Source organism: Trichomycterus rosablanca, chromosome 21 (genome assembly GCF_030014385.1).
Source record: "Trichomycterus rosablanca isolate fTriRos1 chromosome 21, fTriRos1.hap1, whole genome shotgun sequence".
Lineage (NCBI taxonomy): Eukaryota > Metazoa > Chordata > Actinopteri > Siluriformes > Trichomycteridae > Trichomycterus > Trichomycterus rosablanca.
Window position 1 is genome coordinate 7,003,499 of NC_086008.1, and position 20,359 is coordinate 7,023,857.

The following is a 20,359-nucleotide window of genomic DNA, read 5'->3' on the forward strand; positions in this document are numbered from 1 at the left end:
GGTTTAAAAAACTAACATTTTTTTGAAACTGGTTTGGTTTGAATGTTCAGTGTTTGTTTAATTATATAAATAATATTTGTTGTGCTCAGGCAGTACTTGTGTAATGTGTTCTTGCAGGGCTGTACTTAAAACAACAACTCTAGGTCTACAAAGCCAAGCTGCTGTAGCCTGTGCAGATTGAGGCTTGGCATTTTCTTGTTGAAATAACCATGGACTGCTTAGGAAAGGTGATACCTTCATGGCAGCATATGTTTCTCTAAAATTCCAATATACGTCTACAAATCAATGCTACCTTCACACATATGCAAGCTCTATAGTAAGCTCCATTTCTCTGCCATTCTAATGTTTCTTTATGGAGATGTAAGGTTGGCTGTAAGGTTGATTTGTAGTGTTTTAAGCCAGGGTTGTTGCTAAAATAGCAGGGATTTGACATTCCCATGACTAAATATAGAACATATTTTTTACTGTTCTGCAAGTACTAATTAATCAAGCAGTGCGTGAACATAAGACCATGGTGTTCTGAACCTCAGTTTTTCATAAATTTTATTTATTTTACCATTGAGTTATGAGAATGTCTCTGACTCTTGCTCTCCAGAGGGAGGAGAAACAGTTTCACACTAAATATAAAATAAAGTGATGGTCAACTGTATGGAATTCTGTAAGCTGTATATGAACTAGATCTTAGTTTTAACTGTCCAATATTCAAACATTGTATATCACTCTCCCATTTCAGTAACCATTTCATCTTGATCAGGGTTGCAAATGGTCTGGCACAAAGCAGAAATGTGATGCCCACTCTTATGATTTTATTATTATTACAGTTTTTAATTTACACTTGTCTTGTATTACTTTTCTTCTTCTTTTTTTTTTTTTTTTTTACAATGAAGGTTTTGCTTATATTAGAAAATACAGGATTACACTGGGAAACTCCCTTTTGGGAACTCCAATTTTACTGCTGTCATAAAATCATGACTAGATTCTTGACATTAACAAGATGAATAATGTATTTTCAGTTCCACAATCTACAAATAGTGACAAAAAGTAAGCAATTTTTGACCTTTGTAATATTGATATTTTTATATGTAACACTGTCCAAATTACAGCTTCAGTGTAGCGTACCTTTTATGTTACACTATCAGGACTAATAATACTGTAATTAAATTCCATGCAAGACAAGACATGTTAAAGTATTGTTTTATAATTCCAATTTTATTATTTAAAAAAAAAAGAAAAAACAGTTAACACTTATGAATGGGCCCCAGGGTGGTGCGGTAGCACGGTGGGTAGCACTGTTGCCTCACAGCAAGAAGGTCTTGGGTTCGATCCCCAGGCGGGGCGATCCAGGTCCTTTCTGTGCTGTTGCATGTTCTCTTCGTGTCTGTGTGGGTTTCCTCCAGGAGCTCCAGTTTCCTGCCACAGTCCAAAAACATGCAGTCAGGTTAATTGGAGACACTGAATTGCCCTATAGGTGAATGGGTGTGTGTATGTGTGTCTGCCCTACGATGGACTGGTGCCCCGTCCAGGGTGTTACTGTGTGCCTTGTGCCCATTGAAAAGCTGGGATTGGCTCCAGCACCCTTCCGTGACCCTAATTGGATAAGCGGTTAAGAAAGTGAGTGAGTGAATAGGCACCATATGCTCTAATATAATCAATCAACAATTTTCAACAATGATAAAGAAGAATAGCATGAAAAGGCATATTTCATAGCATAGCAATGATTTAGTAAGGTTTACATGTAGTATTTAAGGAACATCGACAGTTGAGAGGTCAGTTACAGTTTGTTTAATTCTATGAAGTCTCCTCAAAGGCGACTGTTAAGTTTCCTGTATGAGCTATGCCTTTACAAGCAACATTGTTTCCCACTAGACAGCCCTTTGTGGTTTATTTCACTTTGTTTTAGTTTTATTACAGGACTTATATTGTTGGTCTGACTTAAAATATGGTCCTATGCAAGTAATAAATGATCCTTATGAAAGCTACGGTTATTGAACTCAGATCAACATGAGTGGAACCATATGCATTTGCTTTGAGGCTTTGCCAGAAACTTTCCTTTCTTATTTTATCCTCCTCTTTAAAATTGTCACACTGCTGCCACAGCACTTTTCTCTCCCTCATGATTCATGCAGAAATGATTAGATAAAACAAGAGACTTGTCAAAGTGTCTGTGAGGGATGTATTGGGGCCTCTGTATCTCTCCCACTCTGTAAGAAATAAGAGCGCCACACAGTCGGCTCTTTTTTTGTGGACTGCTCTAAACATATTTGAGAAAAATGAAACCCTTAGTCTCAATTTTTTTCTTTAATTGGGAAATTAATATTCACTGTTCAGCCTATTTAAAGAGTTACATATATACTTACTTGCCACTTCATTAGGAACACCATGTTATAACTGGATCAGACACGCCTTTGCTATCAGATGAGCCTCTGTGAGTATGTGGTGTGGATAGACTCTCTGAGCTTGTGGTGTGGATTCTACAAGATTTTGGAAGCATTCCTTTGAGAGTCTGATTCGTGATGACATGAGGCCATTAAGTACTTGCTGCAGATTTGTCAGACGCACATTGATACTGGAAATCTCATGTTTCGCCACACCTGAAAGGTACTGTATTACATTTGGATCTGCAGACCAGGGACCAATGCAGTACACTAAACCTATTGTTGTGTTCATTGAAACAGTTTTAGATGACTTGTGTTTTATAAAGTAAGACATTATCCTGCTAAATATAGCTAATAAATGGGTAAATTGTTTCCATAAAAGGACGCAACAGTCATTCTCAAATGGGTTATTACATTCCAACAATGTTCAAGTGTCATATGGGCATTCAATGTGTGCCAAGAACACATTCCTCATATAATTACATCAACACCAGCAGCATGAACTGATGACCCAAGGCAGTTGTATTCATATGCCAATTTTTTATCGAATCAAGCAGAGTTTTTCCACACTTTCAAAAACTATTCAGTTTTTGAGGATCTGTGCCATTTTTAACCTTAGATTCCTGTTCTTAACTGACAGGAGTGAAATCTGATGTGGTCTTCTGCTGCTGTAGAGCATCATCATTAATGTTTGATGTGATGGGTATTTAGAAATGCTTTCTATTCACCAGGATTGTATCAAGGTGGTATTTAAGGTGCCACCTTCCTGTCAGCTTGAATCATCCCTTGTGACCTTAAGATCTTAATGTCAGTCTGTGCAATTTGATACACATGTGAATAAGCAGTTATATAGATGTACCTTATAACTGTTTAGTGACCAGTGAATGTATTCACACTCTGCTAACAAATGTAAATATATATATTGTTTGTGTCCAACATTATTGCAACAGTTAGACACAAAGGGAAGGTCCTTTTCTGTTTAAACAGGACTGTGCAGGACTGTGCCCCTGTGCTCATAAAGTAATGGTTTGACAAGGTTGATGTAGAGTAATTGTATTGGCCTACACATAATCTTGACTTCAGTCCCACTAAACACCTTTGGGATGAACTGAACCTCACAGGCCACTGCAGAATCTGGCAGTGCATGAGTTAAATCCTTGGTGCGGTGGTAACTGTAACCAATGAGTGTAAAATGCTGCCACCTTCTGTCTACTTTTATTAAAACAGTGACTCGCAGCTAAACCCACCTGCTGCACCACGATGCTGCCTCTTAATAAACTAAATTTTATTGCTCACTAACCATAATCTAATTATCATGTCACTGTTGTATTTTTAATAGTTAAGATTATTATGATTGATAAGATCAGTATTTGTGTAATTACTAAATCTTCAGTAACTTCACCCTTCCTGTTCCTATCAACCATTCTAAATGTTTTTGGGATGTGGGAAAGTCTTATTAGTTAGACAGAAGTTGAGTAAAATAGTCCAAGACTTAATATTTATTTTAGTCAGTGAGTTCCATTTTATAAGACAGCTTTACTAATTTCTTTATTGATAGTTTAAAAGAATAATTAGAAAAATAACAAGAAAAAGAAATACTACTAATAATATTACAAGATACTGTATGGTTTTAATCATTAACATTGATTAAATACATTTTAAGCCCTTAAAGATGGTGCTGAAATAATAAAATTCATCTGACAGTTTTACTAACACACAGCTGAAAAATACATTAAAGTGGTGCTTAAACGCCAGTAAACATTAAAAACTTCTAAAACATCTAATTAATTTCATCAAATGAATGAATTATTTGCTGACAAATAGGTCAATAAGAAGTCAAGTCAACTTTATTTATATAGCGCTTTTTACAATATACATTGTCTCAAAGCAACTTTACAATATCCAGGACCAACAGATACAAAAACCCCTGTTGAGCAAGCAAGAAGTGACCAGAATGCCCTCTGTATGTTTTTGGGAGGTGGAAAGCAAACTGGAGAACCTGAGGTCTACTTGTACTTAAGTGACTGGAATACATGCACTGGATGTAAATTATTTTAATAAGTAAAAAAAAAAGTTAAAGTTAAAAAAAATTACAGTTTTTACAACTGTGAATGTAAGTCACAGAATAACCCACTCAAGACACCACTGATATGCCACCTGTTTTAACAGATAATTTAGAAGATTTATCAGGTTCTGTAAAAAAAAAAACACTCTTACCCTGTAGTGATCACAGCTGTAGCCAGAATGAGGCGAGAGTAGCTGTTAGAAAGCACAGTGTGTGTGATGGTGATGATGTGATGTGATGGTGTGAAGCAAAGTTACAAAGATCTGAATCACAGCAGTGTATCTTCACTCCAGGAAGTTCCTCTGTGTGACAATGGCGTGATGTAGCACATCCACTTGTTAGCACCATTTTTAATGCTGCTGTGGAGACACAGAGATTCAGTCATGTACATTTAGACCAACATATCTCAGAAACAATATAAAACAAGATACTATGGGAGCATTTTCCATTAAATAATTTGAGTGAAAAAGTTGAATCTAATGTTTTGACTGACCAGTTGCTTATATTTTGTAAATATAAACTAATTTAAAATTTGATGATGCCTGCAACACACTCAAAAAAGTTGAGACGGGGGCCAAAACATATGCTGTGGTTAGTTGATGTGGTCCACACTTTATCTTGTTTTAGGGAAACATTCCATTATTATATGGGCCAACTGATTACTTAAAAATTTGTCTGGAAATCCAGATTAGCTTTAGTGTTTCTGTTTGTGTTACACACACATTTATTTTTATTCATTTTAATTTCAGAGGCACGTCACTGTTTTGTTTTATTTTTGATTGATCAGAACCAGTTTATTAATTATTATTATTATTTGGTTCTTGTATTGTGCTGTGGCAAGCCTCCAGTGTAAGTGAAGGCATTATAATCATGGTTGTAGGTGTTGCTATTCACAGTGCATAAGTGGTTTACAGTGTGGATACTGAGCTTAATGCAGATTCATTAGAGAGACTTGGTGATCAGACAGATGGTTGGTTCATATTCTGACCAGTTGGAGGAGTGATCATCCCTTGTTTAAGCTTCTTACTCTTACTCTGTTGTGCTTTTTAATCTGGTACCTACACTTATGGGTGTCTGACAAAGAATTCAGAAGTCACTTTCATTTAATCTGAAGAAATGTCTGTGTACCATATAAGCTTTATTTATTGTTTTGGTTTACATGCTGTTACTGATACATGGACATTTTGTTATATACAGTACAGTACAATTATTTGGTTACTTCACTGCTTGACTATATTAAAGTAAACAAGACTGAACAAAACCACAAGGACCCTGGAGCAGTACATATAAAGGGTCACGATAAAGGCTGCCAGTTCCTCCATAAATGAGCCTGAGGTGTGTACTTACTGCTTTCTGTTCTGATGCAGTAGTGCTGCTTGAAGCCTTTGTAGAAATGGGAGCATGTTATGACCTCTGGACTGGAACAGCCTACATCCACAGAGCTCTGTCCCTGAATGTTACATGCATAACACTGCAGTCCATCAGCTACAAATCACACAGACACAAATTACACTGCAGTGCTATAATTATCATAAACACAGACTCAGTAATTTAAATGAAGGCCATATTGATTTGGAGCTTATTACTCTACATCAAACCACCATGTATGAATATGAGAAAAATAATAACCAAACTGGGATGATACAATATTGTGTCAATCTAAATTAACTCTGGTCCCCAACTTGCTCTGAGGGCAATTGTATCATACATTTCATACCATTAAAAATAAAAAAAGCACTACAAAACAAAACCAACATGACACACGCACACACATACTCACCTTGCGTCATGAAAAATGCCAGCAGTGCCAAGCAGCAGAAGCAAATTGTGTGCTGTAGCGTAGGACAGGGAGACATGGATACAGCTGGAGCAGTATTCACCCAGGACTAAGTGATTCCACACTGCAAGTGAGAATAATCCCTGTGACAGTAAAGCTCAGTCTCATTAAACCACTTCTTACACAGTACACACACATGGCATGTGTGAAGACTGTCAAAATGTGTAAAGCAATAATGAATTTCCAACAAAAGGCTTCAGTGGTTACCAACAAAGATTTTTTTGTTTGTGCTTGGGAATTATGAGAATTAGAGCCTCAATGGTATTTATATTAACAAGGGCAAGTATGTTATCAGCTTGAGGTAAAACTGATATTTTAAAGTTTGGGTATTATAGAACCTTGCCCTAATCCCATAAAAAAAGTCACACACTTGTTTTGAAATTTATGACATAGTACATCAAAAACCTGTCTCAGGAACTAATGCCACATAAAGAAAACAAACACAGAGAGACACAAACACACTTGAGTGATACATGGTCAAAAGGATAATACAAATCATTGATTTCTTTCAGGATAAAGATTGCTCTAAACAGTTGATTCAGCTAGTTGCTGAGTCAGTTGCAGTGAATTAGTGCTAATGAGTGCTGTAACTACTAGGATGTGTTGTCTGTTTGGGACATTTTTATTATAAGAGCATGTTGTGTAATATCAGAGCTTAAAATAAAAAGAAAACGGGCCAGCATTCACTGTGTTAGTATTGTCAGTGATTACAGAAAAAAGGAAAACATAAAGGCATAACGAAAGACGAAGGAGCACGACAGCATACGAAGAATGACGAAAGGGCACGAAGAATCACGAAAGGGCACGAAGAAGCACGAAAGCGCACGAAGATGAACGAAAGAGCACGAAGACACACGCAAGCGCAAAGGCGCACGAAAGCAAACGAAGACGAGCGGACACACAAAGGCGCTTAAAAACATAAGTAAGCAAAAACGCACAAACTTGCACACAGACGCGCACGAAAACGCACAAAGAAACCAACATGCAGTGTTCCATCATAGTGCTTTCAATTCCCCGTGTGGGCTGTCGATTTAACATTGTTGGAATCTGGCAACCTTTGGATGAACTGGATAAGAATAATCATTTTCCTATAAAATCGCTGTGTCAAGCTGCACACAGAGCAGAAGTTTATAGCTAAAAGTTATATAATTAGTTATACAGTAGTTGTACAGTACTTACTGCCGTTGAATCAAAATATTTCCCTATTTAAAGAAAATTAGTTTTGTTTAGTTAGTAAATTGTCATTATAAAAACATGTGTAAAAGCGGAGATTAAAATGCTTTTAAATTATGAGAACTTGTTTAACTGCATCACTGTATTTTCAGTGATTCATGACGTGCATAACGAAGGAGCACGACAGTGTACGAAAAATCAAGAATGTGTACGAACACTTACGAATATAAACAAAGGCGCACGAAAGCTCACGAAGATGCACGAAGGCACACGAAGGTGCTCAAATAGACAGGAAAGTGAACGAAGACGCACAAAACTATAACGCGCACCGTAACGAATTAGACAATCTTGCAGTACACTCATTTTGTTTGGACTTCGTAATTTAAATGTTCAAAACCTCCTTTATCAGGCTGCAACCGCGGCAGAAAGGACACTGCTTGAACTGGCAATTTGGAGAGCTGTGTTTCAATCCACACCTATAGTAGAAGCTGTCCTCACTCTGTATACATTTGATTTTGTTCATTTTGTTGACAGTTTAGTGACTCTTACATTAACATTGCAGCACTAATCATGAGCTGTATTTAACAACCAGTAGCTTATGCTTTTGCAATTTTGTCAGGATTTATGAGAAAATAAATATAGCACAATATAAAAAATCTGGTAAAACCAAACTCTTCTCTGCCAGAATATTTAAACTAGGAATGAAGTTTGGATTTAGATGTACAGTGCTGCTTCTAAAGCAACACTTACAGAAAATCCTGATCTTGACCACATAAATCTTGTCATATCTCAAAACCAACCAGTGTGGCAAAACTTCAAATGTATAAAGAGGCTTTGTTAAGGCTTTAAATACAAGAGAACGTTCTGCAGCTGCATTGACAGGATATTTCCACTAGAGGGCACATTGGCTATGCCCACATCACCCCAGTCTCAGAAATCTCACCGCATGTGCTGTTTGGCTGCTCAACCAACAGATGGGGAACATTATCATGTAAATAAAAATGTATGCATAAATACAGCCCTGAGAAAAACAGATATAACAAAAGCAATGATCCTAAATGATCTGTATGACAGAAAGGTCAAAAGCAGGTTTAACGCATGTCGGCTGGTATAAAACCATTCAGAACAATCAATATGTTTATGGCAGAACTCCAGCCCTGACCTCTAGATCAGATTTTTGTCCTCAAGGTTTCATTTACTTTTCCTAGCTTAATCACACATCAGCCTGATGAATGCACTGTATAAAAGGGACAAACTATTTGCAATTGGCAGGCTTTTCTTAATTACAGTGCTGTCCTTCAAAATTCCTTCTATTTTACCACATTTTTCACATTTATATGTCTCAGATCATCAAACTACTTTTTATTTCAGACAAAGTATAACACAAGAGAATTTCATTTATTAAAGGAAAATTCTTTTAACTCTATCTGACCCTATGTGAAAATGTAATTGTCCCCTTAGCTACCAAATCAACAAGTTAACCAAATTCAATCAACACTTGGGTTCAATATTACCAGCCACACCCAGACATTATTACTGCCAAACCTGTTAAACAAAACACCAATTTAACAGAACATGTCTGACAATGTGAAGCAGGTTAGAAGATGGCTGTTCTATACGGATTCTAATACAAATGCAAAACAAATGTCTACCAATTGGAAATATTTACAAAGCCATTGCTAAGGCTCTGAGACTCTAGCGAACTCCAGCGAGGGTTGGGTTAGTGTTAGGATTACAGTTCAGGTGTGAGCTCTAGAGATCGCATGTTCCATAAATAGGACACAATCTGCTTTTTAAAAAATAATTATATGTGAACCATGTTTAATTTGAAGTGAATATTAAAGGACATCAAAAGAAGAATTGTCAAGATGCATGGAGACAAATTTTTCTATAAATCTGAGATAAGTTTGTTTTTGGATGGAAAACAGTCAGTATTTTGCCACTATCTCTAGGAGTGGGTGTCCTGCAAAGATTAAATTAATAGGCAATGCTATAAGTGCTGTAAAACAACCCAATGGTAACAGCAAAGAAATTTCTAAAGGAGGAAAACAATTTTCCTAGGTTGGATGATTTTTATTATTGCCAAAGAAGTTAAATTTTTTATCAGTTATTAATCACACATTTACATACATAGCTACCAGTCTAAACTCTGAATGGTTTATCCAGGTGTCCAAAACATGAACTTTAATTGTTTTGTCTGTAATAATATGGACACAGGGTATTAGTTTTTAGACCTAGATGAGAATCAGATCATGTTTTATATGTATTCAATGCAGAACTCCAAGTATTTCTGAATGTTTTACCACCTTTTTTGCAACTTTAGGTAAAGCACAAGTTTAATAAAAGATTCAACATCTTTTGTGTCGATATTATGGCAGCTTTTATTGACTCATTTTCTGTTGTTCTAGCTTTGTCAGAACATCCACAGATAGACTAAGTGGGCGGTGTAGATTTCACCCAGTGCTGGTGTAATAAAACTTCATATCAGATTGTATCCGGTCAGTAGTTCTTAACCCTGTTTTCCCAGTAAGCTGTTCTAGTTAATGTTGAAGGCTGTAAGCTGGTACCCCAAACATTTTTATTTATATAATTTCACCATGTGCCACCTTTGTTCTTTTCTGTATCGACTGACACAAAATCAATAGCAGGCACCCAGCCTAGCGTACACAACTGCAGCTGCTCAGTGCCTTTATCATTGGATAAAATCCCTGTGATACATGGATTTGTTGTTCTAAAATGTAAAAGGATCAATGAACTGTATTTCAAATCTAGTGAAACAATGTGCTGAATAACAATAAACCGATGTGTTTATTTAACTTGCTTGATAATCCTGATGTCTATATATCCACTTTTTTTGTGTACTTTTTCAAGTGGGTGTTAGAACAGCCTGCAAAGTGTAAAGAAATAAATAAAAGCAAATCTGAAAAAAGTTTCACATACTCAACATCATCTTGGATATGCTGCACAACCATGGCTGCTGTGAAGGCATGCCTTAATTATTTGGACTTTTTTTTTTTAGATTTTAATAAAAAATCTGCATTATTTAACATTTCTACATGACATACTACATTAAATTACATTTTCAAAAAGAGCAGTTAATGTTTAATGAAGCAAGTTTCAGAAGTAGTAAAATACATGACTAAATATTAGTAATGCATGGCCTGTTAGTGGACTCTATTCTGACCACCCACTAGTTTTCTAATTTTGGAGCAGGTGGAATTATAAATCGGTGGGTAATTTGTGTAGATGTATTGTTGGGCTGTTGAAAGATGTTTCTCCTGGCGGCACTATACAAAAACAATTATCTGCTCAGATACACTAATTGCTGCAATTCCTTTTCTTGTAGCAGCACAGAAAATCATTAGACAGCTATCAGAGACCCATCTAACCTGATGCTTAAACCTAATCTACCATGGCAGCATTTCCAGATGAAATTAGTACCGCATCACATTGAGCTAAAAAGATTGAGTAATGGAGGCATTTTTCTAGAATTTCAAAAAAATGTAACGACCAGTTCAGGCAAGATGCCCATTCACACATCCAGAAACCATGTCAGACTACTTCTTCTGATTTCAAACCCCTCTCTTCTGTAATCTCCATTTAGAAAAGTGCTGTGAGTAGCCATGAAAGGAAAGACAAAATCAATACGTCGTTCAGGCTGCCTGACAGACAGACTCTAAAGTGTAATGCTGGAGCGTTAAAGAGGTATTTAAAAGGGAAGCATCAACTGAAACATTTAACTAAATTCTCACTAAATACTTAGAAAGATGTGCAGCCAAACAAAATAAACTTTTTATGATCAGAAGTTAATATTTTTACATTTGTCTGATATTTATAGTTCAGACAGAAAAGATTTGCAGAAGCCTTTTAACTGTCAGAAAGAATATTTTGTTTTAAATGTAATTAGTAATTAATTCTAATATGTAAAACAGTATAGTCAAAATACTGTTACAATAGTACATCACACTGATTCTCACTTTAAGGGGCAGGACTATTTTGGGAAATAGTTTTATTGACACAAATAGAAAAGTACAAAATTACTGAAACATGATTATTAGAAATAAATTTACTGATCAACCCATTGTTAGCCATTATTACATTGTTTGTGTGTTTGTTTATTAGGATTTTAACGTCATGTTTTACACTTTGGTTACATTCATGACAGGAAACGGTAGTTACTCATTACACAAGGTTATATCAAACACAATCATGGACAATTTAGTGTCTCCAATTCACCTCACTTGTCTTTGGACTGTAGGAGGAAACCGGAGCACCCAGAGTAAACCCACGCAGACATGGGGAGAACATGCAAACTCCACACAGAAAGGACCCGGACCACCCCACCTGGGGATTGAACCCAGGACCTTCTTACTGTGAGACGACAGTGCTACCCACTTAGCCACCATGCCGCCCAGCCATTATTACATTAATACAAAATCACTCTGACATTTAATTTACAGGCCATTCAGATTTTTCTAGTTCTTACAGAGGAACCAGTTTTAGTTTGTTGGTAACAGAAATTTGCATCAAGACACTCCCAGCAAATAATGTAAATTTGAAATAATGTAAAACTTAAAGAAAACTAAAGTAGCGCACAGATGGCTCAGATTACACTAGCCCACCACATCTGACATCCAAGTTTGAATCCCAGTTGTGCTATCAGCCAACCATGTGTTTACACAGACAGGATTGTTGTGTCTGGGGAAGTGTGGGGGGGGGGGGGGGGTAGCCAAAACCCTGCATTGGATTGACACCGTGTCCAGGGTATTCCTACCTTGCACCCACTGTTTCCTGGTGGAACCGGATTTGTCACAGATAAAGTGGTTGATTGTTGTTAGGCTGTATTTAGCAAGTTGTCTACTAAATAATTAGAAATTAGAACTCTAACAAGAACCCTTAACAAGCCACAGTTAAGACAGAAAATGAACAACACTAATGAAGGAGATTTACAAGAATGCATTCTGTCACCATTTCAGTGTAGCTTGTGTGCTGAATATACAGTGTATCACAAAAGTGAGTACACCCCTTACATTTCTGCAAATATTTCATTATATCTTTTCATGGGACAACACTATAGACATGAAACTTGGATATAACTTAGAGTAGTCAGTGTACAACTTGTATAGCAGTGTAGATTTACTGTCTTCTGAAAATAACTCAACACACAGCCATTAATGTCTAAATAGCTGGCAACATAAGTGAGTACACCCCACAGTGAATATGTCCAAATTGTGCCCAAATGTGTCGTTGTCCCTCCCTGGTGTCATGTGTCAAAGTCCCAGGTGTAAATGGGGAGCAGGGCTGTTAAATTTGGTGTTTTGGGTACAATTCTCTCATACTGGCCACTGGATATTCAACATGGCACCTCATGGCAAAGAACTCTCTGAGGATGTGAGAAATAGAATTGTTGCTCTCCACAAAGATGGCCTGGGCTATAAGAAGATTGCTAACACCCTGAAACTGAGCTACAGCATGGTGGCCACGGTCATACAGCAGTTTTCCAGGACAGGTTCCACTCGGAACAGGCTTCGCCAGGGTCGACCAAAGAAGTTGAGTCCACGTGTTCGGCATCATATCCAGAGGTTGGCTTTAAAAAATAGCCACATGAGTGCTGCCAGCATTGCTGCAGAGGTTGAAGACGTGGGAGGTCAGCCTGTCAGTGCTCAGACCATACGCCGCACACTGCATCAACTTGGTCTGCATGGTCGTCATCCCAGAAGGAAGCTGACGCACAAGAAAGTCCGCAAACAGTTTGCTGAAGACAAGCAGTCCAAGAACATGGATTACTGGAATGCCCTGTGGTCTGACGAGACCAAGATAAACTTGTTTGGCTCAGATGGTGTCCAGCATGTGTGGCGGTGCCCTGGTGAGAAGTACCAAGACAACTGTATCTTGCCTACAGTCAAGCATGGTGGTGGTAGCATCATGGTCTTGGGCTGCATGAGTGTTGCTGGCACTGGGGAGCTGCAGTTCATTGAGGGAAACATGAATTCCAACATGTACTGTGACATTCTGAAACAGAGCATGATCCCCTCCCTTCGAAAACTGGGCCTCATGGCAGTTTTCCAACAGGATAACGACCCCAAACACAACCTCCAAGATGACAACTGCCTTGCTGAGGAAGCTGAAGGTAAAGGTGATGGACTAAACCCAATTGAGCACCTGTGGCGCATCCTCAAGTGGAAGGTGGAGGAGTTCAAGGTGTCTAACATCCACCAGCTCTGTGATGTCATCATGGAGGAGTGGAAGAGGATTCCAGTAGCAACCTGTGCAGCTCTGGTGAATTCCATGCCCAGGAGGGTTAAGGCAGTGCTGGATAATAATGGTGGTCACACAAAATATTGACACTTTGGGCACAATTTGGACATGTTCACTGTGGGGTGTACTTACTTATGTTGCCAGCCATTTAGACATTAATGGCTGTGTTTTGAGTTATTTTCAGAAGACAGTAAATCTACACTGCTATACAAGTTGTACACTGACTACTCTAAGTTATATCCAAGTTTCATGTCTATAGTGTTGTCCCATGAAAAGATATAATGAAATATTTGCAGAAATGTGAGGGGTGTACTCACTTTTGTGATACACTGTATAATGAGAGAAGTCGGGCTGGGGGAAAAGGATCAAGTATTCAAAATCTGTGGAAGAAACATCACTTTTGATATGTGTGTGACCAGTCATAGGAAAGTTAAAAACAGAGTGAAAAGATAAGACTTGCTCAGTGTGAGGAAAACAAAAATCATGACAATAGGAAAAACCATGACCTTTAAAACTGATGGAGAAGATGTTGAAGTGATAGTCAGCCTTTGCCTACTTGGATCTGTGAGCAGCAAAGGATCCAGTGGTCAGGAAAGACAACAGAGACTGAAAAGTAGCAGAATGAGAATGAAGAAAGCCGAAAAGACCTTCAGATGTAATAATTTGTCTTTTTAAACATAGACCAGAACTGTCCACACTATGATTTTCTCTGTGTTTTTATGGATGTGAAAGCTGGACAGTAAAAAGCAGGGTAGGAATGATATAAGTGCCTTTGACCTTTGGTGCTGGTTAAAACTTTTGAGAGTACCTTGGATGGCAAAGAAGAAACGGATGGATCCTCATCCAAATCCAACCTAAAACCTTGCTCGAAGCTTAAATAACCAAACATAACCACAAATAACAGCACATTCAGATCTTTCATCATTAATTCCTCTACAGATTAATGCTTGTCAGGGTTACTGTGGGTCCTGAGCCTGTTGTTAAAGAATAGACTCTAGACAGGTTGCCAGTCCATTGCAACTTTTAATAGTGAAAATGTATCACTTTGTTAGTAATACAGGACACTAAATGTATTTTTACATGAGTTTATGACTGTACTCATGTGTAGGGACTGAATGTTCCAATTAAATGTAGCTGCCAATATTAATTGTGGCTTCATTAGGGCAGCTGACACATCCCTGAACATGTTATCATTTAAGGATTAAATCTACCCTGCCCTTGATGTCAGTACCAAGACTTGCACTATATTGTCTATGACGCGCTAATGAAACTATAAATTTAGTCCATGAGAGGTTTACGGCTCAGCTGGAGCACCAGAACAACTATATATCAGCTATACATTTATGGCCTCAGGGGAGCAGGGCTGCCATGACCTGCTGCAAATTGTTATTCTGTTCTTTCTGTGTGTGTGTGTGTGTGTGTTGGTTAAGCTGAACCTCATCCAGGGTTTGTGCTTGTTGACAGCCAGTAGTGCTAGCGTAATTTTGTTTGTACTGTTGAGAGATCACTTTACTTCAAACAGCATTTATTATGCATGCTCAAACAACAGCGGTCATTGCCATATAGCATTTTCAAATGTTAATCATTGCTTGAAGCTGTTGTGTGGTAGAGTGAAGTTCACAGATTTTGAAATGTGTTTACCTTGATTTAAATTGTGCCCTTTTGTATCCAGATATAAATAAGAATTTGTACTTTTTTTTATCCAGATATAAATAAGAATTTGTAAATTTGTATCCAAATATAAATAAGAATTTGTACTTTTTTTATCCAGATATAAATAAGAATTTGTACTGTTTGTATCCAGATGAAAATAAGAATTTAAACTATTTGTATCCAGTTAAAAACAGGGATGCATATTTTTGAACTCATGGCAAGAATGCACCCTTGAGATGTAAACATAGAATTGAGTACTATTTGGTGCTATTTGTACCTTGGGAAAAAGGGAATGAGTATTATTTTACCCAGTCTGGACCAGTTGTCTTTTACCCTTGCCCTTGGCCTTAGCATAGTGGATAGTTGAACTAATACCCGATCTGCGAGCACACTATAACATAATTGTGCCTCTGCTTGGTCAACTGCATTTTACACCTTCCATCATTCCTTGACTTTAATTCCAGTCTGTGTAATCTTAGGATCAATAGACTCCATGTACTGAAGCACATCTATTGCATGGGTATCAATAAACTCATCAGTCAGGCCACTAATGAAAACTTGCAGCCTGTTATTGCTTCCGTACAAAGCAATGCAGCCCTATAGCCACTGGTGGAGGTGATGGTTTATCCTTCTTTTAAAACCCCCAACTGTGGACTGAGGGAACTTGTATCTCAACAGTGACCACAGGAACATGCTGGTGTAGATAGAAAGATGGATAGACAGGCAGACAGACAGACAGACAGCTAGACAGGCAGATTAAATTCTTTATAGCATACCTTAATCTACGTTTCCTTTTATTAATGGTTTTCTTAGTGTAAGATCATTGTATATTTGTATATACTGTATTCTATATGTTGTAAATACATACCTTACATTAGAGTTTAAGAACTTGTTTCAGTTCCAATCCTTATAACTAATTAAAATGTACCCTTTGAACCTGGGTAAAGAAATAGAAATGTGTACTACTTATACCCTAGTAAATATAACAACAATGTGTACTATAATGTAAATTCACATATAAATATGATTTTATATGATTTGTAAGTAAGAAATTGGAAAATATATTCTATTTGTCAGTGTATGGTAATCATTATTTAACATTGTGTTTGTGCTGCTTTTTGTAGCTTCAAGGTTAATACAGATTACATCACTGTATAGAAAATGCATAATTCATTAAATAGTTATTTGCACTTGCAAGATGTATGCATGTGAATAGTAATTATTACATAATGTTATATCATTTGGCTTTTCTGCTTGCTTGCGAAAATGTAAATGCCTCTTCATGATGAGAACTGCCAGTGCAATACTAGACAACCGAAGAGAATAAAGATCTAATGGATTGTTTAATATTTGATAATCATCTGACTTCTACAAATAAATAACTGTGCATTGTGCACTAGGTGTTACCCAACCTGATAACTGTAAAACATAAGCTACAATATACATGTATGTATTTTTAATAATTTATTGAAAATAAAAATAAAAACAGCAAACATTAAACTCTAATATGAATCAAAATATTGAAGAAAAGATCCAGAACTCTAACTTATATCAAATATATCAAGTTTAACTTCTGTCTATTTATTTAGTGCGCCTGCAAATATTTAAATCAAATAGTTGTAGTTGTAAAGGAAATAAACAAAGGTTTATGCACACTGCATTGTGTTTGTCTGGCTTTGACTTGGGAAAAGGAGGACATTGCTCAAGAGGATGCTGAGAGAGCTCTTGGATCATGTTACCATGACAACAAAAGAGACTGTAGGGTGTGAAAGCAATTTCAGTGTTATGTAGGACCACATTTAGAGCCACTCAATATACATGGTAAGAGGGTGAAGGGAAAAAGAACCAGTGATTTTTCCATTAGAACAGCCAGCTCTGCTATGCTGATTAATAATTATAATACTGAGTTTTTACTGATACTAATACTCACACTCACTGCACTCACTTAGTATTGTTAATCTAGAACATTTGGATTTGCTGGTTTTTCATTGTAATTGTGCATTAACAAAATACTTATTTTTGACAGATTCAGCTTAGAATTGAAATGTGATATATTTAGATATATTTAGGTTTGGGTGAAAACAGGAAAATGTAGCTAAATTTGGAATCTGTTTCGTGCCATTGTGAAATATATTTCAAATGTAGAAATATATGGAAAAATAAATGGTATAAAAATAGATACACATACTTCATATTAAGCCACCTCCTCTATTTTAATTACACAATACAGTACACTATGTGGCCAAAAGTATTTGGAATGTGTTTGAAATCCCATCATAATAATAACAACAGCCTCTATAACAACAGCCACTTCTCTGGGAAGGCTTTTCAAAAAAGTTTGAAGTATGTCCATGGGAATAAGTGCCCATTCTGTCAAAAGAGTGTTTGTATGGCTGAGCGCTGATGTTGGTCAAGAAAGCCTCAATTGATGTTCCAGTTCATTCCAAAGCTGTTCAGTGAGGCTGAGGTCAGGGCTCTGTGCAGGTCACTGGAGTTCCTTCAAATTAAGTTTTTCTTCATGTCTTTGTAGAGCTAGATTTGTCCACAGGGGCACAGTCATGCTGGAACAGGAAAAGTTATTCCCTTGGCTGCTAACCTTAGGCTCTACCTAAGCTCTAACTCTGTTGTTTGGCCAACATTTTAACTGTGTTACCAGGCCAACTTGTGGGAATAATCATCTGAATAACTGTACTATAGTGTTATTTGGTGCAAAAAGATGCACCAAATTTTTTATTCTTTAATCACTAAAATGAACAGCAAAATATAAAAGTTCAAGAAGGCTTTTCAGTTCAACACTCTGAAGGCATTGATGGCATACAACAGGTGCCATAATTTCTAATAATCATAAAAAACTTAGCATATTGGTTAGGTAATGGACTCACTGGTAATGGACTCACTAATCCTTTGGACACAAGAGTTTTGGAACCTAACAAAACAAACACCTACGTAATAGACTCCCAGACTGAAACCATCTGGTAATAGGGAGAGGGTTTGGGAAGGAATTGAATAAAACCCCACTGCTTTTGGAAGGCAATCACTATCCTGTGATTTCACAGTCACAGTCTTAAGATTACTTGTAGAGGAATTGTCATGATAGCCATCATCAGGTTTGTTTCACATGCTAATTTTGTGAAGTGTATTTAGTTTAACACATGCCAAAATACAATACAAGGCCAAATTATTTAGAGACCCGTTCTAAATTGTGGAATAAGCTATTGTAGCTGTAATGCATTTACTGGTTTTCTTTCTTGGTTGCCTCTTTTTAGCTGTTTCCACACCATTACCACTCTTGTCTGAGATGTGTTCATTTGGTTTCTGTACACACCTGTCTTGTAATGCCCTGATTCATATGTACATGTCTGTTTGTGCCTTGTGTGTTTGCAAAGCTTTGTAGCTGTTTAACCAAATCTAGCCTTGTTTCAGTGTACCAGTTTATCCTTGTTTTCATTTCTTATGTTGACCTTTCATTTTGACCTTGCCTGATTTTTATAATTCTGAGTAAGACTTTTCAAGTGATAAACCAAAATGCTTCTTATAGGATTACAGATACCAACTTTTGGACAGTCTGATGTTTTGCCTAATTAAAACTTATCGCTGGTCTTCTGCATTTGTGTCTTACTTCCTCTACAACTTGCATAATGCAGCATCAGCTGGCCCATTTCTAATAATCGCATGAATTTAAGCTTACAGTAATGCAATTACACTAGACAAATAGCAATAGAATAGGTGCTTATTCAGGGAATGCTTTTTTATTTAAAAAAGTTATTTTTCCCCTATAAGTGTTGTTAATATAAAATAAAACATACAGGAGCAACAAACACTTAGCAGAGAAGTGACAAGCCCACAGAATATGACTGATGAGTGCTAAACTCTGTGCCTAAATTGTCTGTTTTAGACAAGGAACACTTATTCACATTCACAAAGAACACAGACTCTGCAAGACACTCTATTAAAATGCTGTCTGCAAGGTTTGATAACATAACATAACCATATCTGTCCTTACTAATTCTCACATAAAACCCAGTAAAAAGTCTTCCCAAAGAGATGAGGCTGTTGCAGCAGCAATAAGAAACTTTAATATGTTTATGCTCATTGTTTTAGATGTGAAATTGTAAATAATGCTATTGTGATGATACAAGAATGGTTTTCATACCACTAAGGAAAGTCAGCTTTTACCAGCATCATACAGACATGCAGAAATGTTCCACACTTCAACAAAAGCTCTATTTTTCTTAGACTCTATTAGACCTGTGATCATTGGGGCTTACAGCTCAGACAGTGTTCCTGTATTATTCAGAACCAGCGCTGAGACATAAAGGTGCAGCAGTGGTATAAGCAAGAAAGGAACAAAGGCAATAATAGTCTGTAAAAATGTCATTTACAGTATGCATGTAGCATATATTTCCTTATATTACCTTATATATTCCTTAAATGTACTATAGTGTTTTCTATTCTATTATTAGTCTAAAAATTCATTCTTTCTACATTTTTAAATCACATTTACAGTAGTTGTAGTTTTCCAGCCTCCAGTGGGTTTAATAAAACCCACCATGCCGGAAGTATCAGTGCTACTAGTGCTTTCAGTGCATTTCAGTTATTTATCATATACCTAAAAGCAGTTTCATTTTGTCCGCCATGAATGATGCATTTAGCCCAGATCTGGCCAGTAAAGCATGTCACACAAAGTCATAGATTTCTGAATTTTATTTCATCTGTGATTTAATTCAGCTGACAGATATGCTTAAATCAAAACAGCCATTTATTTCTACCATGCACGTTGGGCCCCATTAACTGGAACTAGGACAAACCATTTCATAATGGAGTGTGATGGATTTGCATAATGCATTAATGATAAAGCTTGGGCCAAGGCTGAAAGGGAAACAAAACAGGACTGAGTACAAACTCAAGAAAACACTGTTGTGCTGGATGCAGGTTGCTTGAGGGAAGTATTGAACAACTAATAGTGAGAGTGATGGACACTGAGTGATGACGATCTAT

General features: G+C 36.9%; 1 protein-coding gene across 3 annotated transcripts in view; it reads right to left on the reverse strand.

The window, feature by feature from the left end:
* Nucleotides 1-1,188: 1,188 nt before the first annotated feature.
* LOC134335136 (uncharacterized) overlaps nucleotides 1,189-20,359 on the reverse strand; it is a 38,008-nt gene continuing 18,837 nt past the window's right edge. The window contains exons 2-5 of one of the 3 annotated variants that reach the window (XR_010015549.1): nucleotides 6,221-6,360; nucleotides 5,788-5,925; nucleotides 4,593-4,796; nucleotides 1,189-1,410 (exon numbers count right to left, since the gene is read on the reverse strand). Coding sequence is in view for 2 of the 3 variants with exons in the window: in XM_063017585.1 (XP_062873655.1) it covers nucleotides 4,603-4,799; nucleotides 5,788-5,925; nucleotides 6,221-6,296 (411 nt within the window). In the remaining variant the exon portion in view is untranslated. Of the gene's footprint in view, nucleotides 1,411-4,200; nucleotides 4,800-5,787; nucleotides 5,926-6,220; nucleotides 6,361-20,359 lie in introns of those variants that run through there. The other 2 variants (XM_063017585.1, XM_063017586.1) reach the window with 2 other exon arrangements.